This window comes from Equus przewalskii, chromosome 6 (assembly GCF_037783145.1).
Source record: "Equus przewalskii isolate Varuska chromosome 6, EquPr2, whole genome shotgun sequence".
In the NCBI taxonomy this organism is placed as follows: domain Eukaryota; kingdom Metazoa; phylum Chordata; class Mammalia; order Perissodactyla; family Equidae; genus Equus; species Equus przewalskii.
Window position 1 is genome coordinate 28869284 of NC_091836.1, and position 13571 is coordinate 28882854.

At 50.6% G+C, this 13571-nt stretch overlaps 1 protein-coding gene across 15 annotated transcripts in view; it reads left to right on the top strand.

The window, feature by feature from the left end:
• The window catches only part of GRIK4 (glutamate ionotropic receptor kainate type subunit 4), a 413573-nt gene that overhangs the window by 293667 nt on the left and 106335 nt on the right, over window positions 1-13571 (top strand). For 11 of the 15 annotated variants that reach the window (XM_070625039.1, XM_070625048.1, XM_070625046.1 and 8 more), the window contains one exon: window positions 3794-3955. The exons of the other annotated variants lie outside the window; for them this stretch is intronic. In XM_070625039.1, the coding sequence (XP_070481140.1) occupies window positions 3794-3955 (162 nt within the window). The remainder of the gene's footprint in view (window positions 1-3793; window positions 3956-13571) is intronic. 15 annotated transcript variants of the gene reach the window in all.

Genomic DNA, 13571 nt, shown 5'->3' on the forward strand with positions numbered 1-13571 from the left:
CACAGGCCTTGGGAGAGAAAGGCCACAAGCATGACAAAGTAACAGAAATACGAGGGCTGTCACAAAGCCATGCAAGCTTGCAGTAACTGAAGTTTTGGACTTGGTCTCTGCTCTGCCACTCAGCCTTACCAGATGCCCGTTTGCTCTGTCCTCCACCAGATTCCCTTGGTGCCACAACGATGGAATCCACTCCCACTGGGAGTGGGGACCCTCAGAATTTCCTTTCCTGGGACATTTATAAGAAGAGAATCAAGCTCTCCATGAGAGCCTGTTCCACCCCAGGGCTCCCAGCCCTTTCTGTTACTTCAGTTAAGGTTGCTGCCAGGCAGTATGGCTGGGGGAGCACAGGAGCCCCGAGGGAGCCAGGTGTGTGTTCTTCCCTAGAGCTCGTGGTGGGCAGCGGGAACCAGATGGCCTTCAATGCCCTCCAATCCTGAAGTCTCTTCATTTTATGAACTACCTGTCTCAGCAAAATGTCTCCACCATTTGATTTGGGTTTATAATACATGTTTCCTTGAATATGTTTAGAGTATCATTTCCCACAGTATGTTCTGTAGAACACTGCTGCAAGACATTTGCAGGTTTTGGGGGAAAAAAGTGTTGCATGGTCAATATGTTTGGAAGGTTCTGGGTTAAACAAAATTGAACAAGCTGCTTCACTGCAGGACTTCTTAAACTTTTACTATGCCAGTGCGCTTTATGAATCTTGAAAAGGCAGATGTAATACACAGTGTTTTCTAACCTTATTTGAACATGGAACCTTGTTCTCACACAATTTCTGTTAACATCCTCTGGGAAAGCGAGTGTCCTGAGGAACACACTTTGGGAAATATTGGCTTAGAAGATTTTCGTTGTGTAGAAACCGGTGGTGGTCCACTGTTTTCCATATTCGTTTAGAAACCAGCCTTCAATAGCAGCAGGAGAGTCTAAGTTTAGACATAAAGAAGCATTTTCTAGCTGTGAGATGCTTAGGGAGTAGAATCCTAGAGTGTCCTGGGGAATTATGCGAGACCACACTACCCTCTTTCTTGTCCTTTTACAAACTCTCCCATGAGTCATTATAAATAGAATGAATTATCAAGGAAGCTCCTGGATCTTTTTATCTTAAGGGGACCTTTTATATCCTATTTGGGGAATAAGAAGGTAGGAATTAAAAGACAAGAGGACAGATTGGCTGACTTCTGGATGGGCTGTCTTTAAGTATCTGTAATTAGTTCATTCATTCTTACTCTGCCAAGAAAACACATTTGAAGGAAACACCTTCCTAAGTCAGGTTTCCAAGACAAGTGGAACTAAAGAAACAGAGGGCCAGAGCTGCCTGAGATCTCGTGGCAGTATGTCAGTAACTATCGTATGTTGAGCTCTTCTCATGTGCCAGATAGGATGCTAAGCCTTTTGCAGGCATTGTACATGTTCCTTGAAACAACCTATGAGGTTGCTGTCATTATCGTTCCCATTTTACAAAATGAGGATCTGAAGCCCTGAGAGGTTAAAGACCTCTCTTAAGGCCATACATCCATTGTGGTGTAGAACCTGGATTTGACCACAAAGCCCTTGTCCGCTGTATCCCTGCTACTGTCACTGCGAATCTGTGGACGTCAAGGACGTCAGAGCTTCCTTGAAATGGGCCTCCTCCCCTCAGGCTGTGCATGTGGGGAGAGGATAGAGGAGGGTTGATGAGCTGCCCACATTGACAAGGAAGCCAAGGGAGAGGGGACATCTTCTGGTTCCCCCTACACCAACCATGGCTGGTGAGGCCTCTCACTTGCCTTACGGCAGCCTGGCTCTGCAACCCCGCCGCCTCCCCCTTGCCAGATGCATCTCTTCTCATTAGCCATCTGCCCCCTCGTGCCTGCTGATAGCCCACAGCACATGGGCAGCTGCCTGTTAGAGAGGTGGGAGATAATATCAGCTTATGCATCAATATGTTCTCTGGCACGTCCAGGTTCCCCTAATAGGAATGTGGCAGGATCCAAAATATACTTAATTCTCCTCCGACTCCATGCTGTCAAGAGTTGGTGGCTCCAAAGAGATCTTTGTGACTTCAGTCTGCAAGCTGCAGCTCATGAGGCTGGACTCTGAGCAGCGGAGCTCGGCCTGCAGCCTGAAGCCTTGGCGGTGGCTGTAGATGTGAGTGAGGATGCAGGGGACGCACCAGAGGCCTGGAGGAGCTAAGTCTTAAGAAAAGGAGACCGCCTGAAGAAAAGCAACGTTTCTTCCTGGCCAGAAAGTAAGCCCAAGGCACCTGCCATCTGTCATGTCAGGCTGAGTGGCTGATGGCTTAGTCCTGGGTCTGTAACTACCCTGTGTCCATGTGGTGTGGAGCTGTGCGTGAGGCACTTGGAATGAACGTGTGATGGATGAGACTTCAGTGCACAAAGGTGACCTGACCCACATTGGAAAGCATTATTCCAGGAGCAGGCATTGGAGAGCCAAATAGCCCACACCTCTTGCCTGGTTTTCCTGTGTAAGGCCAAGGTGAGGTAGGCTTGGAGGTCTAGGGCTCTGAGCTCAGCCCTGCCTGAGGAGGGCGATTCTTCTCCTTATGACACTAACTGGCCTCAGTGGGGCTCATATCTGCAGGTTTGAGCTTGTTGAGATAACACCTGTCCCCGGCCAGGGGCTTGGATGAGGGCCATGGGTCCTGGGAGAATTCCCTTGAGCTTCTAAATGTCCCTGCCCCAGATGGGGTTTCTCTGACTGCCTCACCCAACGTAGCAGCTCCCCACTCTAACCCCCCATAGATATCTGAAATTCTCTATATTTATTTGTTACTTACAATCTGTCTCTTCCACTAACCTACAAGCTCCTCGAGAGCAGGAAATTTGTCTCTCTTGTTCATACCTTCTGTGCCTTGAACATCTTCTGTGCCTGTGTCTGGCACATAATAGGCACTTAAATATTTATCAAATGAATAAAAAAATAATAATGAAGTCACAACCCTACCTGCAGACCTTCAGGTTGAGATTCTTAGAAAGCCACCTTGATTTTGTCACTCCTCTGCTAACAGTCCCATCAGCTCCCATCACTCAGGATAAAGCACAAGCTCCCTGGCCTGGCATCCAGGCCCCTGGCAACCTCTCCAGCTTCATTTCCCACCATTCCCCACTCCGTGCATGCTATGTGCTAACCCAGGGACTCCCAGACTTTGGTATGCATAAGACCTTGGGATCTGCTGAAAATGCAGACTCCTGGGCCTCAGCTCCAGAGATTCAGATTCAGTCGGTGTTAGGTGGGGTTCAGAGATTGTTATTTTTTTAAAAGATACCTGGGTGAGTCTGGTGGCAGGTGTTCTGTGGATCACACTTGGAGAAGTGATGCTTCCGTCAAAGCACACCACAGGCAGCTGACTAAAAGGGCCACACGCTTTCTCTCCTCCATGCCTTTGTATCCACTGTGACTTCTGTCTAGAATAGCCTTTGTCCATCCACATTTTCCACCCAGAAAACGCCTATGCATCCTTCAAGACTCAGCTCGAGGGTGACACCTTCTGTGGACACAGTCCTGCCTCTGCCACACACATTAGTGTTTCTGTCTCTCTCCATCCAGTGCATCTTAAGCATGCCTTCCTTAGAGATCGTTCTGCTGATCTTTTTTCTCTCCTCCACCAACACTGTGAGCTCTCAGAAGAACATCTCTTACTTCTCTCTGGAGCCTTAGTACATGGCAGAGTGCCTGGCAGTAAGTGTTCATTTGACTAGAAGGAGATACCCAGACGTGCTCCAGCAAACTCTATCCCCCCACTTCTTCCTTTCCTAACTCTGTTCTATTTCTGACTGCTGGGTCTTTCCAGGAGTTCTCGCTCCAGAGAATGGACAGCCTTGTGGATGATCGTGTCAACATCCTGGGATTTTCCATTTTCAACCAGTCACATGCTTTCTTCCAAGAGTTTGCCCAGAGCCTCAACCAGTCCTGGCAGGAGAACTGTGACCATGTGCCCTTCACGGGGCCTGCAGTAAGTACCCACCAGAGCCCCTCCCTGGTGCCCCTTCACCTCCACACACACCCCCATCTGTGAGCCAGCCTCTCGGGCACCGACCCTTCTGGAGCCCAGCCTTCTCCTGGCCCAGCTCAAAAGGAGGTGTGTTGAGTGCTGGGAAGGTTACAAGGGAAAAGGTGTGGGAGGTAGCAAGCTGCACACAGCAGGCTTGTGGGGGAGACAGCAGAGAGAGGGTTGGGTGAAGGCACCAAGTTGTCATTTAGTGACGTCTGCAAGCCTCCTGTGGCCAGACTCCCAATAGCACCATGGCTGAGAATTGCCTGGGTGTAGGATCCAAGAATCCTACCATTGGAGGGGCCTCTTGGCTGATCTGCTCCTTCACTTTTCAGATAGAGAAACTGAAGCCAAAGCTGGAAATGGGGGTGGTGTGTGGGGGTCTTGTTTAAGGGCACACACCAAGCCTTTTGCAGAGTGGAGCTAGATTCTGAGCTCCTGACTCCTGGTCCGGTGCTCTTCCCATCGCCTGGACCATGCCCTGACTAGGAGCTCATGCAGACAGGCTTCCTCTGTGCTCTCACTCATGTTCTTCCTCCTTATGTGTGTGATGGAAGCAAAGATTTCCCTGGTGTTCTCCGTTGGATTTGATGTCCTTACTCTGTAGGGCAGGCCAAGTACATCTGCTTGTTTCCATCTGTTAAAAAGCAGGTTCTTAGGAGATGGGGATTGCCTGGCTTTCTAGGGCCTCTCCTAGCCACGTTACATTTAAGCTCTCAGAGCCCCATAAGGCAGCTCATGTGATGCTCACAACAATTTTCTAAGGTAGCTAGTATCCGTAGCTCCACTTTACAGATGATGGAACTGAGGCCCAGAAAGGTTAAGTAAACAGCTCAAGGTCACACAGCTAGTAAGCAGAGGAACTAGGATCAGAACCCAGGCCATATGGCTTTACAGTTCATAGCTTTAACCACTGTGCCATTTTGCCTTTCTCTAGAACATCATTCCCTCACCACACTGTACTATAAATTGGCCTGGCAAAATTAAAGTAGTCAGTGGGTATCTGTCAAATCAATGAGTGAATGAATGAATGAGGCAGATGGAATAATGAGTTAGAAATAGAAAGAAATGGAAAAGAATTAGGCCTACGAGTTAACAATGGAATTGGGTACCCTCTTGGAATGGGACATTCTCTGGTGGGCTTTTAAAATAGGAGGGATACCTCTTTGATAAGGCTTGTCAAGAGGCAAGGACGTTTCTGGGCATTGGCACACATGGGCATCTAATTACTAGTTGGCCAAGGTGGTGAACCAGCGGCAGGGGCATGGACAAAGTGACCTTCCACCAAACCCCGTGCCTTTGTGATTGTATCACCTAGTGGAAAGCTCAGGAAGGAAGAAGTAGCTAAGGGGTCAGAGCTCAGGCAAAGCTCAGGGGGCTTCGATCAGGGGAACGGGATAGGAGAAGGGAGCTTGAGGACTGGATTTCATGGAAGGTCCTAGAAAGTGTCAACAAGGTATTTTAGACCTGAAAGAGGGATGAATCCATAGGAAGGATTTGGTGGGGGTGAAACAGCTGAAGGAAAGGGGTCCTCACCCCTATGAGATGACTAAAGGGATGGTGAAGACGTCCTCAAGTGCAGTGTCAGGGGTAGGACCAGGCCCATTCCTCCCGGCAGGAATACAAGCCCTGTCCCCTGGTCTTGTCTGCGGTTCTTGCCATCATCACTCCAGTATCCTAGTGAGGTGCTGACGGACTTGAAAGGCTCATGGCACAATATTAGGAAAGGAAACAAAACCTTCCACCTCTGCTCCAACCCAAACCATTCCACATTTAGTGTCTGACCTGGTGAAGTAAAAGGTCCATGTGCCACATTTCTAATTTCTCTCTGGTCACAGTGACCACGAGCAGGCAGATGAGGTCCCTTGGTACCTGGTGGGATGGCCTGTAAGGACCCGATACAAAGGCCAGGCAGCGCCTCTCACATGGCTGTGGGGCCGGCTCTGGGCACTCTCATGTGTGCTGAAAAGAGTGCTGGCCTTCGAGGCACAGGGCCTGGATTCAAATGCTGGCCTTGCCATTTTCTTGCTGTGTGATCTGACGTGGCTGTGTAACCCTTCTGAGCTTCAGATTCTTTATCTATAATTTTGGGCTAGTTATGCTTGGCCATCTTAGAAGTTGGCTGTGAAGATAAAATGGGATATGATTCTATCTTCAAGGCACAGTTACGCATTAAATGAGTTTATTTAACCTTCCATGTGCCAGACCCTGGGATAGGCATTAGTAAATCTATCAGGTAGCTTTAACAACAGAAATGCTGTATAACAACCAACCCCCAAATCTCACTAGCATGCAACAATAAACATTTATGTACCTCATGCGTCTGAGGTCAGCTAGGGACCACCTCATCTAAGCTGGCTCAGCTGGATCAGCAGAGCTGCCCAGCTGAGTTCACTTGATGAGTAGGGGTCAGCTGATCTAGGCTGGGGCAGCTCTGCTCCACGTACCCCTCATCCTTCCCCTGGTCCAGCAGGCTAGCCTGGCATAGTCATGGTGGTTGCAGAAGGGCAGCAACACAAGTGGAAACACACCAGATCTCTTAGTCTAGCTCCCAGAATGGGCACACTGTGACTTCCACCTCATTTTGTTGGCCAAAGATAGCCGCCCACACAAACTCAAAGTCAGGGAATGAGGAAACGTACTCTACCCTTGTAGAGGGGAAAAATGCAAAGTCACGTGGCAAAGGGCCTGAGTACAGAGCAGGGTGAAGGCTTGGGGCCCATTGTGCAATGCATTGCAGAGAAGAGCCCAAGTTGCTGTCCTCCAGGGTCCACAGTGTGCGAACCAGACCGGCCTCCACCTCCAGGAAAGTGGTCCGGAGAGGTCTGCTGCCGCTGTGGAAGCCCAGGGAAGCCCCTCAGTTCTGCCTGGAGAGGTCAGGGAAGGCTTTCTAGAGGAGGGGGAAGCAGATACCTCGCTGCTGCTCATGCACTGTGTGTGGGACGCTGAGCAGAGTGTGAAGGCATCCAGGGCGGAGCAGGGCCAGACGCTGGATTGCTCCTTGACCTGGAGAGGGTGCTCTGTCACATGGAAGCAGCCCGGGCAGTTTAAATGATACAAAACCCTGACCTCCTTCTTCTCCTTCCTTATCCATCCAGTCTCAGACCTCCCAAGGCCTCAGCATCTTACTCTCCCCAAGAATGTTTGAGGGGCATCCCGGAGCAGGAGTGTTCCTAAAGGCTCCTTCTGTGCTGGGGGTGGAGACCAGAGTAAAAGGCTGTGCCACGCCCGCTGAGGCTACATCAGGAGAGTGTGCAAGACTTAGAACTGGTCACGGGGATGGGACAACCTGTCCTGAGTCACAGATTCTGGTTCTGCTTCAGTCAGCTCTCTCTTAGTTGAGCCCCTTGGTTTTCCTGCCAGTGAGATGGGGATGCATGTTCCTTCTAGCTTAGGAGGCCACGGCACTCACTCCCTTTCCTCTCACCTTGGCACAGAGCTGAGGAATACTGTAGCACATCCCAAGAAATTATCCCACCTTGACCTCTTTCTCCTCCTCATGGCATCCTAATGACAAATCAGAGTGGTCACACACCCCTTTTTGACAAATGAGGAAACTGAGGCCCAGAAGAGCTAGGTGGCGTGCTGAGGGTCTCCAGAGGCTGGTGCTCCAACACAGCCTGGACCGGAGCCTAAATCTGCCTTCCGGTGCTGGAGAATCTTCCATTCACAGTCTCTGTGGCTCCGAGGGGGAAGGGAAGGTGTTATGGAAACTCCTCACCTCGAATGCAAAAAGCAAGCTCGCAGCTTCAAACGGAACAAATCTTCCTCAAGGCTTCTCACTTTAGAAACTACCTTTTGAAAAGTGGTGCCTCTTCCTGTCTCTTTGGGGGCTGAAATTCCCAGCACAAACAGCCCAGCTCTTTCATTTGCTCGGGAGCTGAAGAAAAGCACAGCCTGGGTTTGTCTCCCCATCCAGCTCTCTAGAAAGGCTGCAGCCAGCTCAGGGGGGACCTGCTCGCCTTCCCTCTCTCTCCCTGCCTCCTCTCCCCTCCTCTCTCCCTCTCAGTTCTAGTCTCTCATCTCCTTACATCACTCTTCTCTTTCCACCTTCCCCTCCTTCCACGGCCTCCATTCTTTATCTTTCTTTTTCTCTCCCACACTCGATGTTCCTTCTTCACTCTCGAAATTTCTTCTATCCTTTTTCTTTTCCTCCTGACTTACGTGTGAGTCTCCCCCTCTTCCTCATCTTCTGGCAGTATTCGGGCCAGCAGTATTCCAGGGGGGCTTGCTCGAAGGAGGGTCCAATTCTAAGGGTGCAGAGAGGGAGCGGCTGAACCGAGGGGTACTCGTAAAAGGAAGCTCAGTGCTGCCCACCCAGGCTGTACCCACCAGGTGGCTGACAGCAAGCCACAGATGTGCTTCTTGCCAGAGACCCTGCAAGCAGAGGAAGGAGCATCGTGAATGGAGACACATACCCACCAGTTTCACATGCCATTCCCATTAATCATGCTGCAAGGAACGAAATCATGGGAAATCATTAAAATTACAGATGGCTAGATTAAGTAATTAGAATTTAGGCTAAAACAGATGTTTGTAATTAAGTGTTTATTTCATTGAATAAAACCCAGATTGTAAGAACTCTTCCATGAGATTTTAATGGTTCCTGTCCTGGTATTATATTGGGGGCAGAGTTTAAGCTACAGAGATTCAGAGACAAATGGGCATCCCAGAGGACCCTGGGAACCCAGTGATCGGGAGAGTGTCAAGGGACATGAAGGGTTACAGGTGTGCGTTTAGAAGATGTTCTTATTTTTATCTCAGAGGAAGGAGAAGAAACTCAGCACAACTCCCTGAGTCAGACTGATTCATCTTAATTTATACAGAGTCTTTCATTCCCCTAAACAATTTACAAACAGCTCAAAAGAAAAAAAACAATGAAGAACCAAATGAAAATATAAAAACAAGAGAATCGAGAGTTCCTTGCCAAGCAAAATTTTGGTGCCAAGAAAGAGGAGAGGATTTTAAATGAGGATTGAGCTGTTTGGGGAATTTAATATTCGGAAGAGACAGGGACAGAGAAGCAGAGACAAGTCCAAGAGGCACGCACACACAGATGGGAACAGAAGCCACAGAAAGACAGAGGGGGATCGTGAAAGGGAAGGGAGACGCTTGGAAGGCGGGAAGGAGTGGAGATGGCGGGGAGTGTGGGCCCAGAAGCGGGCCTGAGTGCTGTTTTGGTACCAAAACTGCTTTCCCCAACTGCTGTCCCAGATGCTTTCCAGAGTTAAATTAGTAAATAATAGCAGAGGGAGAAAGCAGTTAGAAGAGCAAAAAGATGCTCAGGATGGAGCTCTGGAGTGAGATGGAAGAGTTGATGAGGCAGAGATTACAGGCCCTCACAGCATCGGAGGTGAAATTGGGTGAGGGGAGGAGATTGGCGACTTGGGGGATATAGGCTGGAGGAGCCAGGGATGGGAGGCAAGGTCTCAGAGAATCAGTTGGAGGATCCAGGTGAGAGGCCTGGGCACATCACCAGGAGACTGTGAAACAGGGGTGGTCAGGTTATGTTTGGGGGACCCTGAGGAGACTGAAGTGGGAGAAGATGTTCAGAGCTTAGGAGGTTCCAGCTCAGATCAGCCCAGGCTGAACCGCAGAGAGGACCCGTGAAGCCGAGAGCATCCTGGGGACTCATGTGACCTCTCTGAAGGCAACAGACAGATGGAGAGGAGACAGGAACCCTGAAGATGGTCCTTCCATGTACTCCCTGCCCCGAGCATCCCTTGCTGGAGTTGTAACTACTAGAAGCACTCGAAGAATCTTGAAGGCCCCAGAGTTCAGGATGCCAAAGAACACTGCAAACAGGCACACACTGATCTCCCGGCATCCGGATTATCTGCTAATAAGAGAGCATCAGCCAAGAAAACCACATCCCAGATGGAGTGGGAACAGTGACAACCATGTGGCAGGAAAGAGCTTGGGGGCTGGTGGGAGGATGTGAGAAATGGCGTGGTGAGCTGTGTCTGCGAGTCTGCAGTGATTGGGGTCTCTCGGGGACCAGTGTGTAGCCTTGTGAGCAGAAGGGGCCTTTAGAGAGGGGATGAGGCCCAGGCCTCTCTGGGGGGCTGGGGCAACAATGCCCCTGAGAGGAAGGGGGTCCCCAGGACCTCAGGACCAGTTAGCATGCACTCAGCTTCCAGTGATGGAAATCCTGAATTAAACTGCCTTATACAAAAAAGGAGATGTGTTATCTCATGTCACAGTAAGTCGAGAGGTAGGGCAGATTCTGGAGTGATGTCATTGGAAACCCAGGTTCCCTGCATCTCTGCTCTGTCACCCTTGGGGTCAACTTCATCTTTAGGCTGGAGCCTGGATGGCTGCCACAGGTCCAGGCATTGTGTCCTGACACAGGAGTGTCCAGAGGAAGAGCAAGAACTGCCTCTCTCAGAGACAAGAAGCTCTTCTGAGAAGCAACCCATCACTCCAGGCCTCAGTTCATGTCTCATTGGTCAGAAGTGAGCCACTTGCCCAGTCCTGAATCACATGTTGGCTATGGGGATGGGATGACTCTGGACCACTCAGGGTCACCTGGGAGCTGGGGCTGGATCAGCCACCCCTGAAGCACATGGCTGCTTGGGGGAGAGGAGGACACCTGAATGAAATGGAGGTTCTGTTAGGGAGGAAGAAGGGGATAATGGTGCTAGGTAGGCAACTGATGGTACTTTCCACTGCCCTGTCTGTCCTGCCCTTATAGTCCTCTTCCAGCAAAAGTTCCAAATGGCTCTCAAGTGAGGGGCTAATGTGAGGACAAACAACTGGTCAGACCAGAAGGCAAACTGGGTAATACCCAGACCCAGGGTAGCAGAGAAGCCTGCCCACCACCCTTCCCTGCCCCCAGCTCTGGCCTGAGAGTCTCATGCTGCTGTCTGCTGATAAGAAGGTAACCACGTCTAGAAAGATTGCCCCATGTTGTCCCAGGAGGCTTGGCACAGGAATAAATCTGGTAGAGCGGCGACACACCCGGGCTTCTTGAGAGGAGCCTTGTCAGGAAGTGAAGTGGAGAGACAATGCCGCAGACAGGGGCGGAAACCAGCATGGGGAAAGGGGTGCTGGGGTTCCAGTGCTGGCCCTGCCACTGTCTTGCTTGGTGACTTGGGGCAAGAGGAGAACTCTCTGAGCCTCAGTTTCTTCATTTGTAAAATGAGAGAGTTGGACTAGTTGATCTCTAGGATCCCTTCCAGTTCTAACACTCTGTGATTTTGAGAATCTCAGAATGGAGAGACTAACTAACTGGGAGGCAAGAGAGAAGATGAGGCAGAAATTAGTTTACAGTATCATTTAAATAGCCAAACGGAAGGATCTAGAAGCCAATGTCAATGGGGTAACTAACTCCCCCTCAGGTAGATGTTTGTCTAAGCTGGAAAGGGAGAGTCTGTAGCATTCGTAATTTCCATATGTCCTTTTGTCAAGGAAATGTGAGAGGTCCATTAATAAAGGAGCCACATGTGTTCCAGGGGAAATGAATTATGTGCAAAGGACAAGGACAGTTGTAGGCTTGCTGAGAAGCATCAAGTGCCACACAGGTGAGCCTCGAATCAAATGAAGAAGGAGCTGAGCTGTAAAGGAGAAGGGCAGTGGGATGGGGAAGAGAGAGCGGGAGATGATGGATGGAGGGGCTTGGCAGAGTGTGCTGGTCAGCACGGCTCAGCAGGACTGCAGAGGTTTCTGCTGATCCCGATTATAGCACTTAGGTGCCCTTACCTGCTTAGTCTTCAGGTCACAGGTGGCTTTGGGACCAGGTGACAGAAAGGAGGGGTGTGGAGCTGGGAGGGCCGAAGACCCAAAGGAGGCAGAGGGGATACAATGGTTCCTGTCTGGTGGGACGTCTCAGTGGAGAATGGGTGGTGTTGAAGTCTACAGTACCTGCCAGATTGTAGGGGCTGGGAAGAAAGAAAAGAAGCAGGTGGAAGGAAGAAAAGGGGCAAGAGAGGGGAGAGAGGGTGAGAGGGAGAAAGAAGGAAGACACTGGCCAGGCAGGTTTCCAATGCAAGTGAACTTAGATTGGGGCGGAGAACTTTATTTGGCTGTTTCCCCGGTAATTGCCTTTTAGCAGTCAGCTTACCCTGTTCCTGTTAGGGCCTCCTTGCCCAACAGGTAGTAAAACTGTGAAGGAAATAAGTCACTCTTTCCCAGTCTTATTACTCCCCAGAGCCTTAGTCCAGCCAACACCTGCTTCCTGAGCACCTGCTGACACCTGCGCACCTGGGGGTACACGGGCTCCGCCCTCAGGCATGGTGACCCTGACACTCGCAGCGTACAGAGCACTTTTACTGAGGCGGGGACACTGACCCTCGTTTACAGGGGACTGGTGCTCCCTCGGTGCAGCGTGCGGTCACTCAGCACATAAGCGAGGCCTGGGATCTAGACTCCGGGTTTAGTGTTCCTTTATGTTAGTTTCTCCTCCACCTCGCTGTCTCAAGCTGCGTACACTCCATCTTCAGAGCTTGAAAAAACCCAGGAGGTCACAAGATGGCCTCCCTGCCTCCAACCTTGGAGAGGCCTGTGTTCCAGGGTTCAGTCGGTAGGAGGAAGGTTGGAAGAAGTCACATGGAGAGTGCTCTCACTGGTTTCTTCTGTTGAAAGAAGGGGCTTTGAAGAGACAGTATTGAATTGCCCGTCGTGGAGCGTCCCAGTACAGTGAAGGGCATTGCTTCGTCTTAGGGTGGGTGTGGACTTCAGCGCCCCACATCACTCCTTCCTCAGGGCCTCTGCCTGCTCTCCTGGGCCTTCCCTCAGGGCCCCTGCACAGTGTTGATCCTATAGTCATTTGTACTCAGTAGGTTTCTCTTGTCAGGGGCCTTAAGTACATTAACACAGCAGAGTGATGTCACCTCCGTAGACGGCACACTCCCCAAGGACGGGCGTCTTTTGTTTTTCTGCTCTCCTCCCATCGCCGCCCAAACACCTCAGCCTGTCCCTTTCCAAAGGCTGCAAACATCCAGTTAACTTGACGTGGTGTTTGGGCTGAGCCTTTGGACAGATTTCACCCCAAATTTAATTCAATTCAAGAAATGTGTCTTGGGGGCCTACCACATGCCAGTCCTGGTACTAGATGCTCTGCAGGATACAGAGGTGAAGGTCCTGAGTGTTCGGGCCCCAGAGCCTGCACTTTACTAGGGAGATGACAATATGGACAGACAGCTGCACCGAACTCTTGCCCTGGCTTGAAGGCCTCCACAGCATGGCCCCTGCCTCCCTTCCGCTTTATTGCTTCTTCCCCTCCCATCCCCTTCTGCAGGTGTGCTCCACACCTCCCACCTCTGTCTTCGCTCCCGCAGTTCCACCTCTGGAATGCCTTCCTCCCCTTCCCCTGCTGCGCCCCACTCCCAGATGCAGCAAGGATCTACCAGAATCCTTCAGGGGTCAGTTCCAACGCTGCATCTTCCACAAAACATTTCCTCAACCACCCAACCAGATAAGATATCTTCCTCTTTGGACCCCCACAGACTTTTGGGGGTCCATCTCACTCAGTTCATGTTACCTTTATTTCTGTCCTGTCTCCCCATACCCCTCCCCCATTCCAGTATAATCTGTCACAAGAATAGGGTCTCACCATCTTTGGGCTTTGAATTGACCG